The 24,353-nt window shown below is 38.7% G+C and overlaps 1 protein-coding gene across 2 annotated transcripts in view; it reads right to left on the bottom strand.

Annotated features, from left to right (window-relative positions):
• The window catches only part of SLC1A3 (solute carrier family 1 member 3), a 78,849-nt gene extending 65,737 nt beyond the window's left edge, over nt 1-13,112 (bottom strand). The window contains exons 1-2 of one of the 2 annotated variants that reach the window (XM_004447208.4): nt 11,668-13,112; nt 9,747-10,023 (exon numbers count right to left, since the gene is read on the bottom strand). In XM_004447208.4, the coding sequence (XP_004447265.1) occupies nt 9,747-9,927 (181 nt within the window). In that variant the 5' untranslated portion in view covers nt 9,928-10,023; nt 11,668-13,112. The remainder of the gene's footprint in view (nt 1-9,746; nt 10,024-11,667) is intronic. The other variant, XM_023587746.3, reaches the window with a different exon arrangement.
• Between the last annotated feature and the right edge of the window lie 11,241 nt (nt 13,113-24,353).

Below are 24,353 nucleotides of genomic sequence, written 5' to 3'. Positions count from 1 at the left end.
TGAAAAAAAGAAGAAATATATTTATTATTATATTCTTAAAATAACTGTAAGGGCATGTAAAGTGGTAATAGTAATCACCTCCAGCAAGGTAAATTGGAACTCTGGAGGACGGAGATAGGTAGTATAATTTTCATTGTCTTTTAATTTTTTTTATTTTGGTATTTTTAATTTTTAGATTATGTAAAATTATTTATTCCAAAAGGAAAGTGATAAAATAAATAACCAAAAATAAATAGAAGGCTCACAATTTTTAAAAAATCTTACTGAATTCTATTCTACATCATTTCTACCAAATCCTGGGATCATTCTAAAAAGTCATTTGGTTGGTTGGTTTCTCCTCTGTTCTGCTTTAATTTGCTTCAGCAATAATTTACTGAATTTGGACCATGGAGAGGAAAGTCATTAGTTGTGCTCTGGTTTGATCACTTTCAGACCAAAGAACTCTCTATTTTTCTAGAGACTAGGAAGTGAATCTGAAAAAACCTTGAACTCAATCATTATAAGCTCATGTGCTGCCTCAGCCAATTAGCCCTTGGAATTACAAGTATACCAAAGCTGAAAACACACATTGTAAACCTAACTCAACAAAGGTAATATGCTTTTTATCATCCATTATATTGTGCAAAGCACAATATGGCTAGCACTTACAAAGACTCAGGAAGTGTGATGAATCTCAGACTTGCTTTAATGATTACTTCATCTGCCTTAAATAAAGCAAATCTAGGAAGACAAAAGTAAATAAATAAATAAGATGATCACATTGGTCCTAGGCAATCTCTTAATAGACTCATAATTCAGCTCATTCATCAACCAGCGTGTGTCCTCTGAAGCACACATTTACTGGGGTTTTGCCTTACTTGCTTTAAAGATGGAATTTCAAGCAACACAATGTGTCTAAAATCAGAAACCATCTTTTCAGAGTAAGAAGGGCAGTAATTGTCTATCCCTACGCTCATTAGGGATAAATGAGCAGAGTCTTACAAGGTTCTGAACACAAAGTCTCTAACAGCCTGCTGTCTGCAGCACGTTATGGCCTAGAATCATTGTTGGAGAACTGGAGAAGTCTCTTTGGGGACAAGAAGAATGAATGCCCTCCCTGGAGACAGGAACTCAAGTCTTGTGCCTTTCAACTTATTGCCCCTAAATTTACCTTCAAAACTTTGATATGAAACATTGAAAAAAAGGAGTGCCTTTTCCTCTCTTATCTTAAAAATTTACCCAGGGTATATCTTCCTTTATCTAGTTTTGGGGTTTTATCTTTCTTTTCTTGGTTCTAAGCCCATTTGAACAAATCCCCCGATGGGATAGTGACGTATTTTTGGCCTCGGGAATAAGCTTTGTGCAGTGTGCTTTTTTAAATCTGTTTTTATTACAGAAGTTGTGAACTTATGTGTGGAATTCACATACAACACTCCCTCACCAACACACCACACCGTTGTGGAACATCTCTTACAGATTATGAGATAATATCATCAGACTATTACCACTAACTATGGCCCATAAAGTACATTTGGCATTTTCCTACTCCCTTAATATTAACACAGTACATCTTTAGCATTGATGCAAGAATATTACAGTATTGCTCTTAATTATAGTTCATAGATCACCTTAATTGTATTTTTCCCATGCTTCTCCACATTCCTACCACCCTGCAATAGTGATGTCCATCCATTCTAATTCACTCTGTGCAGTTTTTTTTTAAAAGATTTATTTTTTTTATTTCTCTCCCCTTCCCCCCAACCCCAGTTGTCTGTTCTGTGTCTATTTGCTGCGTGTTCTTCTTTGTCTGCTTCTGTTGTTGTTAGCGGCATGGGAATCTGTGTTTCTTTTTGTTGCATCATCTTGCTGTGTCAGCTCTCTGTGTGTGCGGCACCATTCCTGGGCAGGCTGCACTTTCTTTCATGCCGGGCGGCTCTCCTGATGGGACGCACTCCTTGCACGTGGGGCTCCCCTACGCGGGGACACCCCTGCGTGGCACAGCACTCCTTGCATGCATCAGCACTGCGCATGGACCAGCTCCACACAGGTCAAGTAGGCCCGGGGTTTGAACTGCGGACCTCCCATGTGGTAGACGGACGCCCTAACCACTGGGCCAAGTCCGCTACCCTCTCTGTGCAGTTTTGATCGCACTGAATCTTGACATAAAACTCATCATTTTTATAAATGGTGAGTATAACGGCTAAACTTTGTGGGCACATGTCCTGAAATGCTCTGTGTATTTCCTCATCTGATAAATGCAGAGTGACAATGACATAGCTCACGTAGCTGCCAGACTAAATACTTAATGAATGATAGCATCCCAGTGTCCCGTAAATACCAAATACTCTAACACCTGGTATATTCAACATGAAAAAGGGGGCACTTCAACCTGGTCGCCTCCTCCAAACAACACAGGTTCTTTATACCCTTGTTTTCACTCTGTAATAAAAACAAAGGGCCACACTTTTTTTCTTCTGTTTCTTGAGAGATGGAGAGAAGACTGAAGGGCAGAAGTGGCTTTCACAGGTATCCCCTACTCTGTCCTCAAACACTGGTTAAGAAACACTGATGATCAGACCCAGAACCTGGGACTTGATGGCCTTCAAGAAGTTAAAGGGAGAGGAGATGTGAAAGATTCAATTTTACAGTGTCATGGACTGGAGAAGTTGAGGAAACACTTGTCTACCTTACTTTACATATTCTGATGCTTTCCAAAGGTCTAGGCAAACTAGACCTAAAATTATTGGATGTTGGAGTTGGAGCCAGAGTCTAAACTTCCTTTGCTGACGAAGAAATATGAGGTCCAGGGATTTATCTTAAATCACAAAAAGTTAGTTTATGGCAGAGCCAGGTCTGTAACCCAGAACCCTTAGACTCCCAAAGCTTTCTTAGTTGCACTCCTTCGACATCTGCAGGCACTAATCAGAAGAGGAATAGACTAGCCATGGAATTACACTGCTATCAGATATAGTGGGAAAGTGCTTTGTTAACTGTTAACACCACAAAAATGGAAGGTATTATTATTCCAAGTAACTGTTTTGAATACACCCACTTATTTGATTACCTACTTGAAAGAGAAGCAAATTTGAAATTGCCTACTGTTTTCTCAGTGATCTGAATTATCAGGAAGAATATAGAGCAAAATAACATCCAGAGATAATCGTAGGACAACATTAAGCTTTCTATTCCCTACTTCGAAATAATCTTTACCAACTCCAAATAATCTTTACCAACTCCGTTGGAAACCACCCATTTCTTTCACATTTCCAGAACCTGCCCCAGCTCACCTGCCTTCCCTATGATGGGGTGGGAGTTAATGAACAGAAGACACCTAAATGCTGGAGAAAATGGAGGTAGAGAATTCTCAGATTGGCCTCAAGTGAAAAAATACACTTGAGTGTATAAAAACACTTATTAAAAACATTTCTCAGCAACTTCTTATTTGCCTGAGAGGGATGTCTAGGGTCAGGCGCCCCTTCTGTTGAGTAGTCTGTAATGTGGTAATGGCTACCTGGAGATTACTTTCTGATTTGTCTCAGGAGCCCAGGTGGTAACAGACAGATAATGAAGGTATTACTTACTCTGAGGCTTTCATCTCTGCCTCTCAAAGCCCTTTACAACTATTAAGTCTCTTTTTACAACTCTCTGGCTCTCTTCTCTAGTCAAGGACATAGAAGCCACTTGTAGGCCTAAACCAGGTGACCAGCCTCTTTTTCCCCACACCCCTGGCCAGGTTTTGCAGGTCTCTGGCAGATCAGTGTCTCTCAGTTAATGTGCATTACTTGGTATGGGTTCAATACCATACTAAAGATGTAAGCAAAAGAAGAGTTTTGCAATCTCTGTGAATACTTCATCTGAGTTTAAGAAAATTATTAAAGTTACATGGCTTGTAAATGGCAGAAATGGGGTATAAATATAGTAAGAGAGGTTTTCTCATTATTCCATTGTGCACAGGGAGAAATGGAGGCTCAGTTCCAGACCTGGGGCATACACCTGGGTTGTCTGACTTCAGAACCCTTTACACTAAACCCCCCATGAAAGGAGACAGTTCCCAGAAGGGGGAGAGAGGACCATGGGGGCTTTTGCCAGATATTTGCCATCTCTGGCCCTGATAATTGTTCAGTATTTCTGCAGACTCTTGTCCTTATATCCTCCATTTCTCCCTGTGCACAAGAATTCAAAAAATGGTGGATGCATCTCCCAGTCCTTTGCCACCCAGAGGGGAGCCTCTGCTGAGTGACACCAGGGGGTGGCCTTCCTTGGGCACCACAGCTCCCCAGCTTCTTGAAATTGCCTCTCTCTCTTTTCCAGGGAGTGTTAAAGAAATCATAGATCTGAACTTGGGAATCCATCCACCATTTTTTGAATTCTTGTTATTTGATCTCCATAGAAATGCCCCTCTGTCATGGGGTTCTGTAATTGGAGATGTTATCAGTAAGGGGCTACCATCATGTGTCTATTCCACTAACTCAAGCAACTGGCCAGTTTGGTCCCATTGTCACATTGATTAACCAACCTATCTGGCTCAACAGGTGGTACCACTCAGCCAACCTCAGCTAGAAACTGAGGCATCAGCCTGCAGTCCACCCTCTCTCTCAAGTTGCATTCATATCAACCAATCACCAAGTCTCACAAGTGACCCTTCTAATGATAGAAAAATTCTTCCTCTCCTGTCTGTGCCTTCTGTTGATGCTTCAGAGCAGACCTTTAGCTAATTGCTGTAATAAGACTAGAATGGACATTCCCTGAGGGCAGGAACCAACCCTGAGAGCATGTATGAACTCTGAGCCAGAATGGCGTATTGGACTTCCACTCAATACGCTGTGTGGTGAGTGATCTGCACTTGGTAGTTTCCTCATCTGTAAAACGGGGATAATAAAAAGATCTCCCTCTTTGGGTTGCTGTGAGGATTAGATGAAATTAATATACTTATAGCACTTAGGACAGTGCTTGGCACACAGTATGTGCCCTGTATGTGTTAGCTATTATTAGTAGCAAAATACATTATAGATGTAACGACAGGTGAGGAAACTGAAGCTCAGAGTCTTCTTTAGGCTCACACATTGGGCTCCCAATGCAGCTAATTAAAAAGAACATGGTACTTCTAAAGTGTCAACACAGAAAGATGCCACACTATGTAGAACAGTATACAAACTATGATCGCATTTTAAAAATGTTTTGCATTATTTACAAACTTCTCTATTACTACGGAATGTTTTCTATGCTTTCATCATCTTATTTTTCATCCATCCCTCTTACTAAACTACCTGACGGCAGGGACTCCTGATTGCACAGCACAGGACTAGGCACATAACATTCAACGTGTAGTAAACTAGTGAGTAGCACTGAATTTTTTAAAAAGTCTAAATAATTAAATTATATAATAGATAATCTATGCATGCAGTAAAAAAAATTCAAATTACACAACACTTTATTCATAGGAAAATAATATTCCTTTCACCCCATTCCCCAGACAGCCAGCTCCTTTCCCATGAGACAGTCAATAGCCAGGTTGCTTGTATATCCTGGAAACACTCTAGAATTGCAATGAATTTTAGTGCAATTTGAATTAGTGTCAAAGAGTATTATGGAACAGGAGCAATGCTTTATAAAATTTTGGTCTGGGGTGCAGATATAGCTCAAGTGGTTGAGCACCTGCTTTCCATGTACAATGTCAATCCCTGGTACCTCAAAAAAAAAAGTGGTCAGTATGTTTTCTTTCCTGAGAAATCACCATTTACTCTCAAACCAGTATAAAGGCCGAATCAAATGTAAAATATTTTATTCTTTTCTGCAAGATCAACAGCAGAAAAAGATGCTAGTTACAGTATTTGTGAGCTCCTCCAGGCAAAACCACCATCTGATTCTACACAATTCTGTTTACAGCTCTTGCAGTTGATCTTAAGAGCTATTTCTTCATAATTCTGTGGCCTGAGATTTCATTTTATTGAGTGATTTGTTTCCCGGACATGTAAAGAATCAGCATTCTGCACTTGAACATGACTAAAGACATTCACGTTCTTTCAGCTACACGTCTGATGTCACCCTCACACAACTTAGGGCAGCACACAACTTAGGGCAGTTTGAAATGAGAAAGTGCTTCCTGGAGGAAGAAAGTAACCACTTTTCTCAGTGTTGTTTTTGTCAGACATATGTTTGCAACAGCCCTGGAAGATGCTTTATCTAATGCTTTAATAATGAACCTGCTTAGAGGGACTCAGTTCTTGGGTCACCAGCTACTGTCTGGGTGTTAACTTGCTCCTCTAACGTGGATTTCTCTCATAGCATGGCACATTCAGACTCTGACATTGCTTAGAAACAACATCAAATTCCACAGGCAGTTCTATCCCTGTGCTTGTAGAGGAATTGTTATGGAAATATTTACAATTCTTTGCTTTATTCTGAAGCTATGGATTCACATATCTCTACTCCCCCCCCATAATATTTTTCTAGTTTCCACTTCCGTATATAAAATGCATATTCATTTTATTTCCAAAAAACAAAACAAAATAGATTGAACACACAAAAAATCACCCAATACGTAGGTTTTCTCCATCTTTTATTAAGCCCAATCAAAAGCTAAGCATTTGAAAACTAAGTAATAACTATTGTTCATCTCATTTCCTCTTTGGGAGAAGTAACTATTTTCTTCCTTCTTTGCTAGCATCTTTCCTGTTTTTTTCCAATGCTGCAACAAATAAATTAAAGAGTTGGTGTCCAGGTATGTTTTTTCCCTATAATTTATTTTTTTTAGGGTTGATGTAGACACGGTACCCAGTGACAAGCTAAATGGAGCCCTTGTTTCCACTGGATCCTCAATGAAAGATTCACCAAAAGATAACTGAAGGGTTCTTCCTTCCCTCCTAAATCTGCTACTAAGTTGTCTATTTGCTATCCTGAATCTTTGGTGTAGATTCAGTGGTCTCCCTGACTGTCAATAAGTTCTTTTTAGTTATTTCTTTGTTAGTGACTTTTCTTGTTTCTACCTCCTTGGTTTCCATCAGTAAAGCCAACAACGAGGCATCTAGCCAACTCATCTACCCCAGCTCAGCCAACTCTTATTGCAGTTCTCACAAATCTTCAGAAAGGCCTGATTGGGCTAGGAAAGGATTCCAGAATTCCCAGAGAAAGAACTCTTAAATCTTGGCATTATCTTCTTTAATATTAGAGATGTTATTTTTTATACTAATCACTTAGGAACTTCCTTTTCTATCAATCTACCTTCAATGTTTAGGTTTTATTATTTCCTATTCCTCAATTCTTTGACTGAAACATTTCTACTCTAAAAATTGAATTTTTCTGGTGGTACCATTTTGAATAGGCTTTTCTGCATCTTTTCCAAACATAGACCAGTTTCTATTAATACACCTGTAGCTGTAAAATAAATGGATGTTCATTTAAAAAAAGGAGGGAGATGTGGCTTTATCACTTACTGGAAAAATTTAAGTTTTATGCTGAATTTAGTTAGGTAAATCATATAGTAAAATTATAAGCCTATGTGAATGCATCTAGTACCCTTGCTAATTGGCCTCCACCAAGACATAGCAGCATTTCTCTTCCGGAATCTATCACAAGATGTCAACTAATCAGCAGAGCGAAGGGACAAAATGGCAGAGAGATTAAGAGAATGGCCTCAGGTTCTAACCAGCCTGGGTTTGACTTCCAGTTCTGAAATTTACTAGCTGTGTAACTTTGGGCAAGTTGCTTGATCTTTCCGTGCTGTTTCCTTATCTGTAAAATTATAGTTAATTCTATCTACTTACTCACTTTACAAGCTAGAGGATTAAGTGAGCTCATATATGTAAAAACACCTACAAAGTAGCTGGAATAGTAAATAGAATATACATGTTCACGATTAATATTATGTAGTTATTGCCTGGATTGGCAATGACTGAGTCAAAGCAAGAAATGAGGTGAGCATATTGCACTGAATTCCAGAACAATGGGATGGTACTAAAATACTTCTTCCAGGAATATGTTCAAATCTGGGAACCTACTCAAGAAAGCCATTATTTTTCTGGCTGAATTAGGACATTTTTCACTTTGAACATCTCTAAAATTGATACAATGATCATTAATCACCAACAATTACTAAAAGGAGCCCAAGATGTTGAAATGGGACATATCTAAAGTCTTATAAAATCCTGCTTTATTTCTATTTGTCCGCAATTTAAATATTTTATTTTAGGGGCAAAGTTAAAATTACATTTACATGCTGTGGAATTTTTTAGTTTATTTTATTAAATTATTACTTCTTTATAGTTGATGGAGCTCTTGGGCACTGCCAAGGCCAAGATTAAAACTATATGATAGCAATGGAAGAAACTGTATCACTGCTGTGGAGGCAATGGCCACGGGAGTTGCTGAGGGCAGTGAAAGGGAACAAGAGGTGTTGTGGGGGCATTTTCAGGACTCGGAGTTGTCCTAAATGATACTGCAGGGACTGATGCAGGGCATTATATATCCTGCCATAACCCACTGAATGGACTGGAGGAGAGTAAACTACAATGTAAACTATAATCCATGTGGTGTAGCAGTGCTCCAAAATCTATTGAACAAATGCAATGAATGAGCCACAATGATGAAAGAGGTTGTTAATGTGGGAGGAGTGGGGTGGGGTGGGGTGTGGGGGATATGGGAGCCTCTTATATTTTTTAATGTGACATTTTTTGTGATCTTTGTATCTTTAAAAAAAAAGCGAATTAAAAATTTAAAAATTAAAAAACAAACAAAAAACAGAAAAAACCCCTATATGAGTGCCTTTTTTGGTGTGTGTGGCAAACTGGTAGAAATTTAAATGAAAGCATTTTTTACAACATGGCATTGATTTATATGCTCATCAACCCAAGGATTTCTATATATTGGTTTGGTCATAAATTCCAAGTAGGCAGTTTTTGTTTTTCTTCAGCTATCTTTTAAAGTAGGATCAATGCTACCCATAATTATTAACTTATAATTTTATAACTTTAGGTGCCAATAAACCAACCAAACAATAATGTTTTATTAGTACAGATTGCTATTAGTAAGAGACAGAAATGTTTCCCAAAAAAGGCTATGGCTGTTTAAAGCAGGCACCGTGAAGTAATGAATGAAAGAAAACACTTTTCCCAATTCACCTTTCCCAGTTGATGAATGAGAGTGCACCCTTATAGATTCAGCCTCCATGACTAAGCATTGGTATTTGGTTTCACATTGGTACCAGTTAGAATACAACTAATATTATGGACCTGTATCTTATTTTTGGTGTGCTGATTGTATAAATTAGTTTTAAATAAAAGTGACGTTGTAAAATGATTACATTTTGGCGAATCTAGCATGCTTACTTGTTGTTTTTTGACTGCTCATGCCTAATGATTAAATTATCATTCTTTTATCCTTAGCTGGGAAAACATTTGGTCTATTTCCCTTCCCCACACATTCATTCAATTTGCATAATGCCTAATGATGCTTCTTTCAGATTCTCACATTTGCCATATATTGCTGCAAACATGCCAACAAACTGTCACTGTGGGGAAAAAAAAATCTTCGGAGTTCAGGAAAGCCTGGGCTACCATTCTGAATTCCCACAATTAGTCATCTGATAAAGTTCCCAGGCAGCCTGATGCCCCAGAAGAACATGATACAGATGATACAGTTTTCTTTTTCCTTCCTTCCTTTCTTCTTTCTTTCCTTCCTTCCTTCCCTCCTTCCCTACCTCCCTCCCTCCTTCTCTCCCTCCTTCCTTTTCTTTCTCTCTTTCTTTCTCTCTCTTTTATCAAATGACTTACCCACAATGACAGCAGTGACAGTCAGGAGGACAAAAGCATTCCGAAACAGGTAATTTTTAACATCCTCCTTTGTGATGTTCTGCACTTTCTTCTTGGCCAAGAGTGTGCGTTTACGGACTCCTTGCTGAAACCTCTCCATCCTGCCCCCCATCTTGGGCTCTTCTCCATTGCTTTTAGTCATATTTTATTTCTCTAGAAGTATCTCTTCTTTGCACTTCAATGTCTCTGAATCACTCCCAGAAAGTCAAACCTTCTTCGTCGGTGTTAGAGAACACAACTAGAATGAAGAGAGAGAGACAAAATTTACAGCCTCCGGGGGTGAGAAATCAGTGCTGCTCCACACCAGTTCAAGTCATTTGGTAAATTGTATAATTCCAGCAGGAATCAAGGATAGGAATGTGGCAACGCCTGGTTTCAAGGCTAGGATATGTATATATTACTAGACCATGTGTGAAAAATATGCATAAGTTCAGAATAGCTGTTTATTTGCTTTAAATTTGTCTTCTCCTATCCAAAGAGGCTTCCTCAGACCTGGGTGTGACTCAGAACCCTTTATCCCCATTCCTACCCACAAGAACCCAGCCAAGTGCCTTGCGCAATGTATGGATTCCATAAAAGTCCAATGAATTAAGTGCACAGGAAGTGTTCAATAATTGTTTGATAACTTATGTTGTATACATGGTGAAGGCATAACCAGGTCAATAAAATGTATTGAGATATGGATATTTTGGCAGTTAGGGCCTTCCTATTATATATAGTAAAGCGATTAGTTTCTTTATTAAGAAAACAACAGAATATTAATTAGTAAATATTGTTAAAATTGTGCTTGTTTTGGCAGCACAAGTACTAAACATGGTCAAAAAAAAAAAAAAAAGCAAACAAAACAAAAACCCACAAGTGCCCACAAGACACGGGAAATACATTTTGACTCCCTTACGGGGTAACTTTAAATTTTTTTTTTCCCTTGAAATAAGCAAAGTGCTCTGGGCACATTTGTAAATTATCAGAAATTATAATTCATTTTCATTTTGATTACAAGTACAAACACAAGTACTATTTGCCTCTGTGACCAACATCCTGGAGCCTTCTGAGGACACTATCACTGACTTCTAAGTATTGTAAAATTTAGGAATTCTAGAGCAGATGAATCCAATTTTTATTCCAAAGAGTAAAGTGTGTAGTTTCTTTCTTTAAAGTACTCTGTGGTTATCCAAGTCTATCCATGTAAGTCCCTTTCCTTGGTGGAAGCCAGCTGTTCTGAAAAAAAGCACACACACACGGGGTTCCTCCTGCTTCTTTGGAAGATTTCTAATTCATGGTCTTTGCCTTGATCAATGCGAGTTAAAGTGAGACGCGACTGTGGACGTGTGGTTCTGGCAACGCAGGCAGCCAGCGTGTGCGTCTGTGGGGGAGGTAACGGGAAACCCAGGGACACCTCGGGAAGCTTTTGACAAATCCAAGTGTGGAGGGAAAAAAAAAAGGAGTACTTGTCTTAAAGGTTTTGGACTTTTAAATAAAATTACAGGTTACGGTCAGTGACAACACGACCTACAACTTGTTTAAGATTTCACAGCGGATTAAAAGCTTAGGGAGAGAAGTGAAGGGGAGAAGGGAACGACCAGAGTTTTACAAATCTCTGATTCCCTTTACTTTAAAACAGCTCTGGCAGCCTTGATTCTTTTCTGAATCTCTAACCACAATCTGACCCCCCGTCCACTCTGAATTACTCAACTCCAAATTAAGAGAGGACAGCCTAAATAGACAGTGCACGCTCACTATATTAAATGACTAACGTGAACTTCATCTACCAAAATGGCTAGCTTTTACTCTCGCTACTCCTCTGCTTGGGAATGAACCTAACACTGGCAAAGAAATGGAATGAGAAATCGAACCCAGCAGAAATATAGGACGTTAGGCTTACCTTTTCTGATTCTGTAGCGGGTGGACGTATGATACCCCAGGCAAATGACAGAGTGAATTCCCCAAGCAGGTACAACGGAGGAACAAAACGCAGCGAGCGAGCCAGCCTAGCTCTTGGCACTCTGCATGCGCTCTGAGACCGCAAGTTACTATCACGGCAACTTAAGAAAAGGGGAGGAGTCTGTGCCCGGGAAATGGGGAGTGGGGAAAAATGGAAACACCACAAGAAAGGAGGAGGGGAACATGGGGTTTCTGGAATATTGATTAATCTTGGCACACCAGAAAGCTTGCTAGCTTTGTTTTGCTTCTTAGGGCACTTGCATGCTTTGTCAGTTCACTCTCATTAGAAGTGCAAGATCAAGATCAGGAAGAATTGAAGAATCGGGCGCACACATCCTCAGAAAGCTGAAAGTCTTGATTAGAAAGTTTTGAGTACTTTTCTAAGGGTAAATATAATTATCTCCCATTGTCGCAGGTTTCTTCCTCTTAAAGAAACACCAGAGCGTGCTCCTTTGCCTGGTTGTACAAATGTTATGGAAGAGTGTCTCTTTTTAGAATTGGGGAAATAATTGACATTTCTTGGAAAGGCTCAAAATGCAATCAAATATGGAGGAAAAAATGCTACAATTCTCTAAACTTTGCCTAAAGTTTCTCAAAATACAAGATGAGACGTGTCTCTATTTTAGCAGTTTAAACTCTGTCATAACTAATCTAATTTAGCTCAAATTGCCCGCATTGCAAAGACTGAAATGGTGAGAAACGCAAAGAGATCAGGATATTGACAAAATTAGGAAGTAAAAAACAAACAAACAAACACTGTAGGATCAAGAATGAAATACACACTTGAAGATTCATGGTTGCAAAAGGTAAGTCGCTGTTCAGATGCCTCAGTTTTAAAGGATGCTAAATTGTCCCTTAACCCCTGTCTGTCATCTTTAGGGGTTGGAAAATTCTCATTACCTTTATGATAGAACATGCACATCAAGTCCACTTTTTTAAAAAGAAAAATAGATTTTAAAAAAATTAAAAATTACTTTTTGAGCTTGCCTCACCCCCTAAACTTAGAACTTGTTTAGCAAATCGAGAAAGAGTTAAATAGAAACAAATATGCATAGCAAGAACCACAGTCAGAGTCCTGTAAATTTCAAGTTTTCTATAAAATTTGCAACAGATAATCTGTCTGTTATCCCACAAAGAAGTATGTTTTTCCCCCCTCATTAGCAAATCCAGGGAAATTATAAAGAAATGTTTCTATTAGCATCAATCTATGTACTTTTGAACAACTATTGGTTGAAAGGCACTGGTGAATAGTATACATGCTTTAAAATGATAAATCAGCAGCAATTATAACAACTTTCTAATTTGGCACCATTTTAAGAGTTTATTGAAAATACATACTGTTGACAACCCTAGCTCAGGGATCTTTCCCTTCCTCTGGTTTCCTATGTCACTTTGCATCTGATTCACATTGTGTAACACTTAATTACACCCTGTTTTATACTGCTTATTTTTAAAAATCATGTAAGTTTTGGCTTCTCAACTAAATTGTAAGTTCCTTGAGGGCAAGAAACTGTCTTATGCCTGATAAGTAACCCTTATAAATGGATGCTTTACTATAAGAGTTGAAACAAAATGCTTCTTAACCTTCTGTGTTTAAACAAAAATTATTTTTATGTTAGCATCCCTGGCCTGGGTGCATGGAGCAGAGCATTTCTCAATACCATGATTACAGTTAAAAGGATTTATTTACTACACCAATTCCCATCTGATCCAAGGGTTTCATGTGGAAGTGACTTTTATTTCAAGGGGTTTTAAAGAGAAATCTGATGACTTTAAATGGAGTTTCAAGCTGAGTGGCATGTCCGTTTTTTATTCTTTTTTTCCCACTGGCAAGAAAAAAAGAGCTGGAAAACACACTTTGGCTAGATAAGAAAGCTCTGATGCTCCTTTTTTTTTTCTTTTTTAATTTGGAAATCTTGGTTAAAAACCATTACATTATTTAGTTTGTGCAGACTTTATGGGAGTCTGGTGTACCAGTGAGAAGGGAAGTAATTCACCACCGAAAGTTTTGTTGGCTGTAATAAAACCTAATGAGAAAATGAGATGCAAAGAGTTTCAGTTCAGAGTTCATTTAAATTACAAGGTTTTAGTCAGGGGGAGATATTGGGAATTACTTCTTTTAAGCACCATTTTATCCTTTGGAATGCTATAACAGTAATATCCTGGGAGCAACCTGGATTTACTCAATACTATTCCTACCTTTCCCTCCTACTTTATAAGTAAGCCCTTTGAGCTTTATAATATTTCTTTCTTTTTAGAAACACCAAATAAATGAAAGGTCGAGAAATCATGAACAAACATCTGTATGTTATATTTCCTCTAAAGCTACTCGAGAGTAGAGAATACTGAGTCAGGGGCTCATATTAATTTTATATTCCAGTGGGAAAAAAGAATACATGCAACAAATGCTGCTCTGAAAGATTTTTCTTTGAACAATTTACTATTAACTATGATATAGATGAAAGTTTTTGTTTGGGAAAAATTGCCAATAGTACAAGAAACAACTGTATCAACCCACCCTTAAATGGAATATCCCCATTAATTAGTTTGAAGTGTGAAGTGCTAATCTTGACACTGTACAGAAGCATTTAATTTCAAATTTCAAGTTAAGGAATGAGGGTTAATTGGATATTTTGAAGAAGAGATTTAATTAAAAACCTTTTAACTTTTATTGGCTATTTTCCACTTTTATTTTTAATTTTATTAGGGATTTTATCACTCCTGTTCTAATAGTTTGCATTGTAAGATCATCATAAGAAATGTCAATTCTCACAAAATTGTAGAAATTTCAGAGTGTTAAGATAATGAGTGGCACCTGATTTGATCCCAGAGTGTAATAGTGGAAGTGCTAGAGATAGTGGTAGAATTAGTGGTTGTGGCAGTAGGTCTTACATTTTGTTTTACAATTTTTCTTAAGTTTGAATGTAAAAAGCAAAACAACAAAAAACCTGTGGTGAATTCTGATTAGTTGGTTTTTAACAGACTGGTATTTTTATACCCATATGAAGTCTGAAAATTCCAACTGTAGAGAGGTTAACTAAGCTTTCTAATATTCATTCATTCAATCATTAATTCATTCAAATGAGGAACTACTATGCTCCAAATACCTCTTCCTTTCTTCAAGGAGCTCGCAAACACACATCTGTGTGTTTATTATTCACAGTGGGAAATGGCAAGGTGCCACAGTTATGGGAATTCTGTGTGCTAAGATCTATTTGCCAGTTAGTCTCCCCATGAGACAGAGCTCCTTGAAGGAAGGTTCTGTGCTTTGCTTACCACCATATACACCGGGTCTGGCATGGAGCCTGCATGTAGTTGGCGTCATGCAGCATGGCAGGGAGTGGATAGGGTTTTAATGCTGGAGTAGACTAGCATGACATAAAACCAAACTAAAGAACTTGAACTCTATTCATAGGGAATGGGGAGGCACAGGATTTAAGCACTGGAGTGCCTTTAATTTTAGGTAGATACAAAGCCTTTACAGAAGTAAGATTTGAGTCAGAAAGCCTAAGGGGAGGATACTGGGATAATTCACATTCACATTTTTTAAACAAATTGAGAAATATGGGACAATCTCACAAAAAGGAGACCCTTCAAGGCATGGGCAGGCATTGAGCAGGGGCTGCTTCCTTTAGATTAAGTATGTACCCTCCATGTTACTGGAATGTCCCATAGCACATTCTAATGTTTTGACCTCTGGTGGGATTTAAGAAGAGGTCTGGGTGGGGCCAGAGGTTTAGGGAACCCCAACACAAAGGAGAAGGTGAGCAAGAACTCCCCAAAGAGATCCCCCAAAGTGAGAAGTTAAACCAGGCATTTTTATCACAAATTAAGAGTTGGAGGTAATGGGGGCTAAAAAAAATTAACACATTTTTTCCATACTAAATCTAAAGAAGGTCTGTTTTGTTTTTTTTCAATGGAGATTTCGTGGGTGTTATTGTTATGTATTATCACCTATATTGTGAAATGGCATTTTCCCAGTTGGCCAACACAAGCCAAACCTCAGTAGGACCAGAGTCTTGGTTTAGTTGGGAAAGATCATGCAGGTTAATTGGAATTAATGTCTTCAGCAGGTTAGCCATAATAAATAGCCAACGTTTTGCATAGGACTTGATAGTTTTATAAGCACTTTTACACACATTATCTAACTTAATCTTTGTGATAACCCATTGAGGCATATTATATGATTACTGGTCCTGTATATCCAGATGTTGAAATGGAGTTTTGTAGAGATTAAAAAACTTGCCCAGGATCACACAGTCAGTGAACGGTTTACATTCTTAGCAGTTCTCAGAACTTAGTGATTTTCCATATTTTTCAAAAGTTCTTGATAGCTTTTTTTAAAGACAGACAGAAAAGAAAGTAAAAGAATGTTAAAAGGAAGGCCTCCTCTAATTGTTTCAAATCAGTGAGATTAGAATAAGCAAACTCAGAGAGTCAGAATCTAGAATATAGGTTATCAGGGGGTCAGGGTTGATAAGGGAATGAGAAGTTAAGGCTTAAAATGTGCAGAGTTCCTATTTGCAATGACTGAAATGTTTAGGTAATGGATAGTGGCAATGGTAGCATAACATTGTGAACATAATTAACAGCACTGAAATAAATATCTGAATATGATTAAAGGAGGGAAATGCTTGATTATATATATATGGTAACAGAATTAAAAAAAAAAAATCCATGGAACTAAACTATACAAACAGGGAATCCCAAGTCAAACTGTGGACCTAAATTAATAGTACCATTATAAAAATGTGCCATCATTAATTGTTGCTCCACAACAATACAAAGTGATGGTGTATGGGAATCCTGTATTTTATGAATAATTATTCTGTAAACCCACAACTTCTTCTACACAAAGGAAAGCCTACCATCTGCTGTTTCTTCTCGGACACCAACCCTAAAGTTCCCTCCCTCTACAAATCTCTAATAAGATTTGATTGGCTGTCTCTCCTATGTGTTCCAAAGCTGATGGGCTTTAATTTCCAGAATAATCACTATTTTGTGCTACAATTCTCCCCTCCCTCGCTTCCACCCCCACCCCCACCCCAGACTGTGAGCTTTTTGAGAGCAGGGCCTGTGTTGATAACTAACTACTGCTTACCCAGGAATCAGTACAAAAGGTGCTCAGTAAAGAGTTGCTGCACAAATAAACAGAAGTCACACAGCCACAAACACAAGTGATTTTATCAGTCCATCTCTAATTCTAAGACTTGGGGAAAGGACATTGATAAAACCAAACTTAGGAAAGAAAGAAAAGTCCATGAATTCCTTTTAAAATCCTTATGATATAAAATAGATTCAAGTGGAGCTGCTCTGAACTTCTTCAGGTGGTCCCTACCTCAGTGTCCCCCTCTCTCTCTCAGTAGGCCTCTGAGGCACCTCCTCGTGGTTTGAAAACAAGGATGAATGAGGAAGTCAAGTCAGCTTGGGCCATAACTCCTTGGTTATGGTATAGAACTGAAATTCTGCCTCAAAACTACAACTTCAACTCTTACCTGAATTTCAGGTTTAGAGCACAGGTCACCTACAATGTTTTAAAATTACTAAAGCAGATGTCCCCCCTACCCCAATTCTGAATCTCATCTGGAAAATGAAGTTAGACTACATTATTTTTCTCAAGTCCCTTTCCCTATTAACATTCAGGAATTCTAAATCAAGTCATGCTAATAGGCTTGCCGTATCCACTTCGCTCTATTTAGTTAAAGACGCAAATTGTTATATCCACTCAATGATTAATGGCTTCTCATTAGGTTTCCCTGCCACAAATTAAACAAAAACATATAAACAGTTTCCGAAGGAAGTCTTTTGATGGGCACTGGTTTTATGAAGCTCAGTGATGACATGACTCTTTTATAAGTGTTTGCTGGTATAGAATCAAAATTACAGCAATCAAGGCAGATACACATCTCTTGTAAGGAAAAAAAAAGTAATTATAATTTAAAAACTCACAACTCAAAGTTGCCATTACAAAAACGACTATTATAGCAACTATTTCACATTTGGACATTTTTTTGGCAGGAGGTCTGGGCATTGTTTATTGTGAGTCAGAAACAGGCACTGAGAAAATATGCAAATTTTATAAGCAAGAGAAATGCCGCTTTGAGTTGAGAAAACAGGGTGAAACGGTCTGGGCCCTGAACACGAATCAACCTTAGCAGTGGAAATATTTTTTGGTCATTGGATGCTCTTATAGTAATCTGGGGGTAAGGTCAGAATAAAGTTAGTTTATGCTTTAAAATATGCATTCTAGATGTACGCTGTACTCCAGAGTCAAATTTCATCTTCTGGTAATGTCCTGTGTCTGTGGATGGATAATAAGCAGAAAGACCAGGGGAGAAAGACTGCAGAATGCTTAACAATTCCATTTTCCTTGGCCTAGCAGGAGAAATGCTAACCCTCTGAAGCAGTTTACCTCTGGGTTACAGAAGAGACAAAGGTAAGCCTCTTTCCTGACCCAGCTGCCTCCCCGTACCAGATCACATTTGCAAAGTGTGTGACCAGTTCAGTTCACTCATGCCAACAGGTCCCAGTTGTGAGAGAGTCTCTATTTCTATTGGTGCAGCGTAAATCCAGTAAGTTCTTCAAAATTTCCTAACACCAATAGGTGAAATCAAGGCAGGCAGTAGGGCACTGGCGATATTGCGCTGAGACTGCGGGTCAGGAGGTCTGGGTGGTGTATACTTGAGTGAAAATTGTCTTCCCCTTCCCAAATCAAAGGGTGCGAAGAGATCTGTGTTTCAAACTTTTTTAACCCTTTGTTCACACATTGGCTTTAGCCTGTAGACAGGTGAGGGGAGCCCAAGAGCCTCTAGGCTTGCCTTCCTCTGGTTTCCCCCCCAGCTCTCCCCATTGCCAGCATTGGACCCTGAGTGGGCTCCCAGTGGCCAGGGTAGGATATGGAAATGACTGGATCAAGTAACATGAAGTACTCAAATTCTACAAACAGCATTCCCATAAACTGGAATAACCTCTGGGTAAAACGAAAGACATGAAGTGGGTCTCTAAGAACTCCACAATATTGGTGATACCTCAATGAATCAATCTTGCAGTGGCAGGGCTTGGATGCATACGGTAGGTGTTTCAGGTCCTGGGTCTAGCCCTAGGGAGGTGGGTGGGGATAAGACACTGATGGCCTGGTGACCTAACTAAACCTCAGGGCTGATGGGGGAAAGGGAACCCATTCAAATAAAATGGCAGAATGGAGACCTGAATCTAGTGTGCATGCCTTCCAGGCCAAATTTAGAATTTATTTTTAGAGAAAGGCATTGTCTTATAATAGGATTTGGTTGTTTATGAGGCCAATGTTTTAGAATCTCTTATCATAAAACTATGCTGGGCGACATGGTAGCTACTGGCCATGTGTGAGTAATGAACACTTGAACGTGGCTAGGGCAAACTGAGATGTGTTGCCGGTGTGAAATATACACAGGATTCCAGAAACTCAGTCCCCAAAAAAGTAATGTAAAATATCTCATTAATTATGTGTATTGATTGCATGTTGAAATGTTAATATTTTGGATATATTGGGTTAAATAAAATGCATTAAAATTAATTTCACCTGTTTGTTTTGCATCTTTAAATGTAATTAGTAGAAAATTTTAAATTACAAGTAAGATATGACTTGCGTCATATTTGTATTGGACCACACTGTTAAAATGATGGCTCTCTTTACAGAGGAAGAGCCTGGAAAGAGTAAAATTGACAGTGAGGGAAAGTCCCTCCCTGGCCCACTCTCTCTCAATTTATTTAAATGGATTAACAGGTGGTGAGAATATTTGGGTTTCTTCACAGAAACTTAATGCTAATAAAAATAGCTACCATTTATTAAGTCTTCCCTATATGCCAGGCACTGTACCAATTGCTTTACATTGCCTCGTTTACTTGTCTCAACAATCCTATTGTTAACTAAGTTTTCTTATTCCCACTTTACCAATGAAGAAATTGAGATTCTGAGAGCATTAGCAACCAGCCAAAGTCACAAGCTGGTTAAGTGGTAGTAGGACTGGAATTCCACCAGAGGCCACTTTCATTCAAAGCTCAGGCATTTAAGTGTCACCCAATTCTGCTTTGCATAGACCTACACTCCCAAAGAAAATACTTCCCTCAGAAGTCAACAAGTTCCTACCACGCTCGAAGGCCCTGGAGGTGGGATACACAAAGAGGGGCAAAATGCTTGCAGTCCTCAAAGCTCTTACAGTACAGAAGGAAAAACATATGCACAATTAAGTACACAACAAAGATTGAATGAGAGGGAAAAAAAGTAAAATTCTCTAGGCAGACAGGAGTCAATTCCATTTGTGGGGGAAACGGAAGAGTTTCATAGAAGAGGCAGCATTTCAGATGGACCTCTAAAGATGAAGAGTTTTTCCCTGTTAGGAATAGCTAGAAAGAGTCATTCTGGGTGGAAGAACCAACTGGAGTAAAGAGGAGGAATCCAGCAAGGAGTCCAGATTGGCTATTTATACATGGCAAGAGGTAGAGAAAAGTCTGAAGAGGGAAGGGAGCATACTATATTTTGGACAAGTTGAAGAGAAGGAGGAGAGAAATCAGAAACAACTTGTACACACTGCCTTCTTGGCAATGATGTCACGGCACTTCCTGGGTTGGAAAAAAGACTTTTTAGGTGCGACTTTCAAAATCAAAGGTGTTTATGCATTGTGTTTATGCATTGTTTCCATGTTAAAGCCTTTACCACAACAAAACTGGCTCCAAGATTTTCCACGAACCACCCAATCTTCATGAGCTAAATGTACCAAGCAAAGACACCACAGATGCTATCCCTCCCTTGGTGGAGAACATTCTTCCATATTTCAGGATTTCTCTCAGCAAAAACAGAGGACTTTCATTCTCCCTGCGCATATTCATTTCCCCTCCACTCCATCAGAAGATTTGTTTCGGGGTAATGGGTTGACTGAGGTAGAACAATTGCTAACATTTGAGGCAGGTAAGAAAAGACTAGAAAAATCACCTTTCACCAGAAGTAGAAGAGAGAGAATTTTATCAGATGATCAGTTAAAACCTATTTTTAGATGGCTGCCATGCCTTTCAAATGTAATATTTAAGATAGAACTCACCCCTCAAACATAGTAACTGGAGTCTCTAGAGGGCTCCTTAAACTTGGATCTCTGCTCCACCAAATCTAGTAGAACTCAGAGCTATTTCTTATTCCTACTTCTGCTTTCAAATTCTTCCAGGAAGTTGGAGTTATAGGGAGGGGCCTATTGTAATGGTGGTATTTAGTGATTAGAATGTAATCCCAATCCAATCCTAGCTACAGATTGCCTCCTGTTTAAAATGTGGGGTGGGGAGTGATTGCATCTCTGATTAGGGAAAGCAAAAGAGCTAACAGACTTTTAAAAACCCTGACCTGGGGTCCCACACATGCAACTCACTCTGCAGTATGCCTGTGGTCCTTGGTGTGGACTGTGTACTTTTATCATTTTATTGTTTCTTAATGAACTCTTTATCCCCTTGCCTACACTATGATGCGCCCTGTAATTCTTTTATATGGAAGCACAGAAACCAGAGCCATCCTGAAACACTTTTACCACAGATTCTTTACCATAACCATGCAGTGAGCAAACTCTGCCCCTTTTGGAACAGCTCGATACTGTTAGATGTCGGCGTGAGACAATTGGGAAGCGGAGGCCAGCAATGGCAGGCAAGGATTTATTGAGAAAATCCAACAGGAAGGGGACTGAAGATAGAAACTTCAGCCTGCCGAGGGGCAGAGGCAGTCATGAATTTATACAGTACATCTATAGGCGGGAACATGGGAGTGGATTTGGGTTTAGGTAAAATGCAAGGGCCTATAGGGATGGCTAGGGGGCGGTGGGCTAGGGGCAGTGAATTCTAGGGATGTGGGATGGGTTGGTGGGGTCATGTGGCTTCTTTGTCTATTCTTGTGAGGAAAGAACTGTGTCTGGACACATAGGCTCAGGATGGGGGGCTGTTCTATGTCACGGGATGTGGCTCCTTCTGAGTAAACGGCTGGTTGCACTTCCACAATGGGTAAGTTAATAATAAACCTGCAGCTTCTGCAAGTTGTGGCTGTTATGGGGGCTAGGGATGGGGTCTAGTCCTGTCATATACAAGGGGGCATTTATTGTCCATCCCAGAGCTACTGTTCACAGGTTTTTTGTTTTTTTTTTGTTTTTGAAATAATTTCAAACTAACAGGAAATTTCAAAAATAATACAAAAATACAGAGAACTCTAATATACCCCCTATTCAAAAATTCAGATTTATCAAATTTTAATATTTTGCCACATTTATTAGCTCTCTATCAATCTATCATCTATCTATTCATCATCTTTCTATGTCTATCTACCTACCTACCAATTCTTAAATATTTGAGAGCAGATTGCATGCAACATGCTATTTTAATATTACTTCTTTGTGTATTTCCTAAGAACAAGGATATTCACTTATGTAATATCTTAAGTACAGCTATCAATTTCAAGAAATTTAACACTGTTATAAAGCATATAGTCTATATTCCAGAATTTTCAATTGTTCAACTTTTTTCAAATGTTCTTTTGGATATTCACTCCTCCATTATTAGATCCATTCCAGGATCATGTATTGCATTTCACTGTCATTATCTCTTTAGTTGCTCTCAGTTTTAAATTGTGGTAACATATATGAAATAAAATTTGCCATGCAACTGCTCCTCTGCATACAATTCAGCAGCATTAATCACACTCAGAATGCTGTGCTACCATCACTGCCCTCAGGCATTTCTTTTATCCTCCAGGTATGAATGGTCTTTCCAAATCCTTATCACAAAAACCACAAAGCCTCAGTTCCTAGTTAAGCTGATTTCTGTTTGCTGGCCATTTCACATTATTTTCTTGGATCTCCTTGATCATATCACAGTCTATATTTGAGTTGTTAAGACTTTATGAGAGAAAGTCCTTCCCTCAGGCATGTCCTGAATTGCTGAGAGCTATCTGGAGATTGAAAGATATACTGCATGAATTGAAATTGGGGATTAGGGTGAGAAAACAGAAAAAACCAGCAATAGGACAATGAGCAAGGACACAAATAAATGTCAGAAAGGTAGAAACAGGCTACAGCCAAAACTGGGATTTTAATTCTCATAGTGGATGGCTCCCAGCTGATCTCTTAGGGTTGATACATTTTCAGATTCCTCACCTCCACCTGCCTCTCTACCCTTGATGTTTTTCTCTTATTATAATGTTCCTTCTGTATTTTCAGAGAGTTTAGATTTAACCAAACTTAAATAAACTCTTCTCTTCAAAATTTTTGAACATACAGATCTTCTAAATGATTTCTCTTTTCAAAAGAGTAAAAAATTGTAAAATAAAATATTAAAGCTCCCCTCTACATGACTCTACACTCCCAACCTTCATCCCACATCCAACAGTTTGCCCCCTCTCCATACAACAAATATTTATTGAGCCCTGACTGTGTGCTGGGTGATGTGGATAGAGTGGTGAACAAATACGAGGTCTTGGCTCTCATGGAGCTTCCATTTTAGTGATGGGAAGACAGATCCTCAACAAACAAATGCAATTGTTTCATGCAAAGACTTCGAGATTTCACTCTGACATAGGAAGCCATTGTAGAGCAGGAGAATGACATAGCCTTTTAAAAAATGCTTATTCTGTCTGCTATGTGGAGACTAGTTAGGTGGGTAGGAGATAGGAAACTATTGGAGAAGACCCAATGAAAGATGATGGCGGCTTGGATTAAGACTACTAACTATACAGGTAGTCAGAAATGGTCTGCTTTGGAATTTGATGATAAATTGGATAAGGAATGTGAGAGAAAAAGAGTAGTGAAGGATGAAAAGAGAAGGTTTTTGGCCGGTGCAACTGGGTGAATGAAGTTTAACTGAAATGGGGTGGAGGATAGGTTTCAGGTGAGGCGTGGGTTAATCAAGAATTCAGACCTCTAAAGGGAGATGGCCAGGTGGCGGCTGTCTATGAATCTGGCATTCAGAAGAGAGATGTAATTGGGTTTCACATTTGGAAGTTGTCACACGCAGGGTATTTTAAAGCCATGGCTTTGTATGTGCATGCCAAAGGAGGGAAGGAGGGCAGAGGAGATTCATAACCTAAATGGAATTGAATAACTGAAAATTATATTGCCAAAGTTATTTTGTTTAACATTACATTCAAGTATACTAAACATTATTATGAAGGTTGGAATTATATCTAATCAAATCTCTAATACCATGCCTCATTTTATTAGCCAAATTTTTATAAACATTTATTGGCTCAAAAAGGATGACACCATAGTGTTCTGGCCTGAAGAACTACAGGAATGTAATTATAATGTACAGATTTGGGGAACACTGGGGAACAGACTTTCGTGGGGTGTGGTCAGGGCAGGAAATCAAAATTCTTCGACAATCAAGTGAACATGATAAATAGGCTGTTGGATAGAAGGGAATGAATTCAGGAGAGAGGCCTGGTTTGAGATTGGATTTGGTGTTATCAACAGAAATAATGTTTAAAGCTTTTGTACCTTTTAATATGAAAAAGTTGAGTGAGGTCACCAAAGGGTGTGAACAGAGATAGATGATAATCAAAAACAGATTACTAAAGATTTGAGCCCTGGGAAGTTCCAATGTCTAGGGGTAGAGAAGAAGAGGAAACTG

The sequence above is a fragment of the Dasypus novemcinctus genome, chromosome 2, assembly GCF_030445035.2.
Source record: "Dasypus novemcinctus isolate mDasNov1 chromosome 2, mDasNov1.1.hap2, whole genome shotgun sequence".
NCBI classification, from domain to species: Eukaryota; Metazoa; Chordata; class Mammalia; order Cingulata; family Dasypodidae; genus Dasypus; species Dasypus novemcinctus.
Note: the sequence above shows the minus strand (reverse complement) of the source record. Positions and strands in the feature narration are given on the sequence as shown.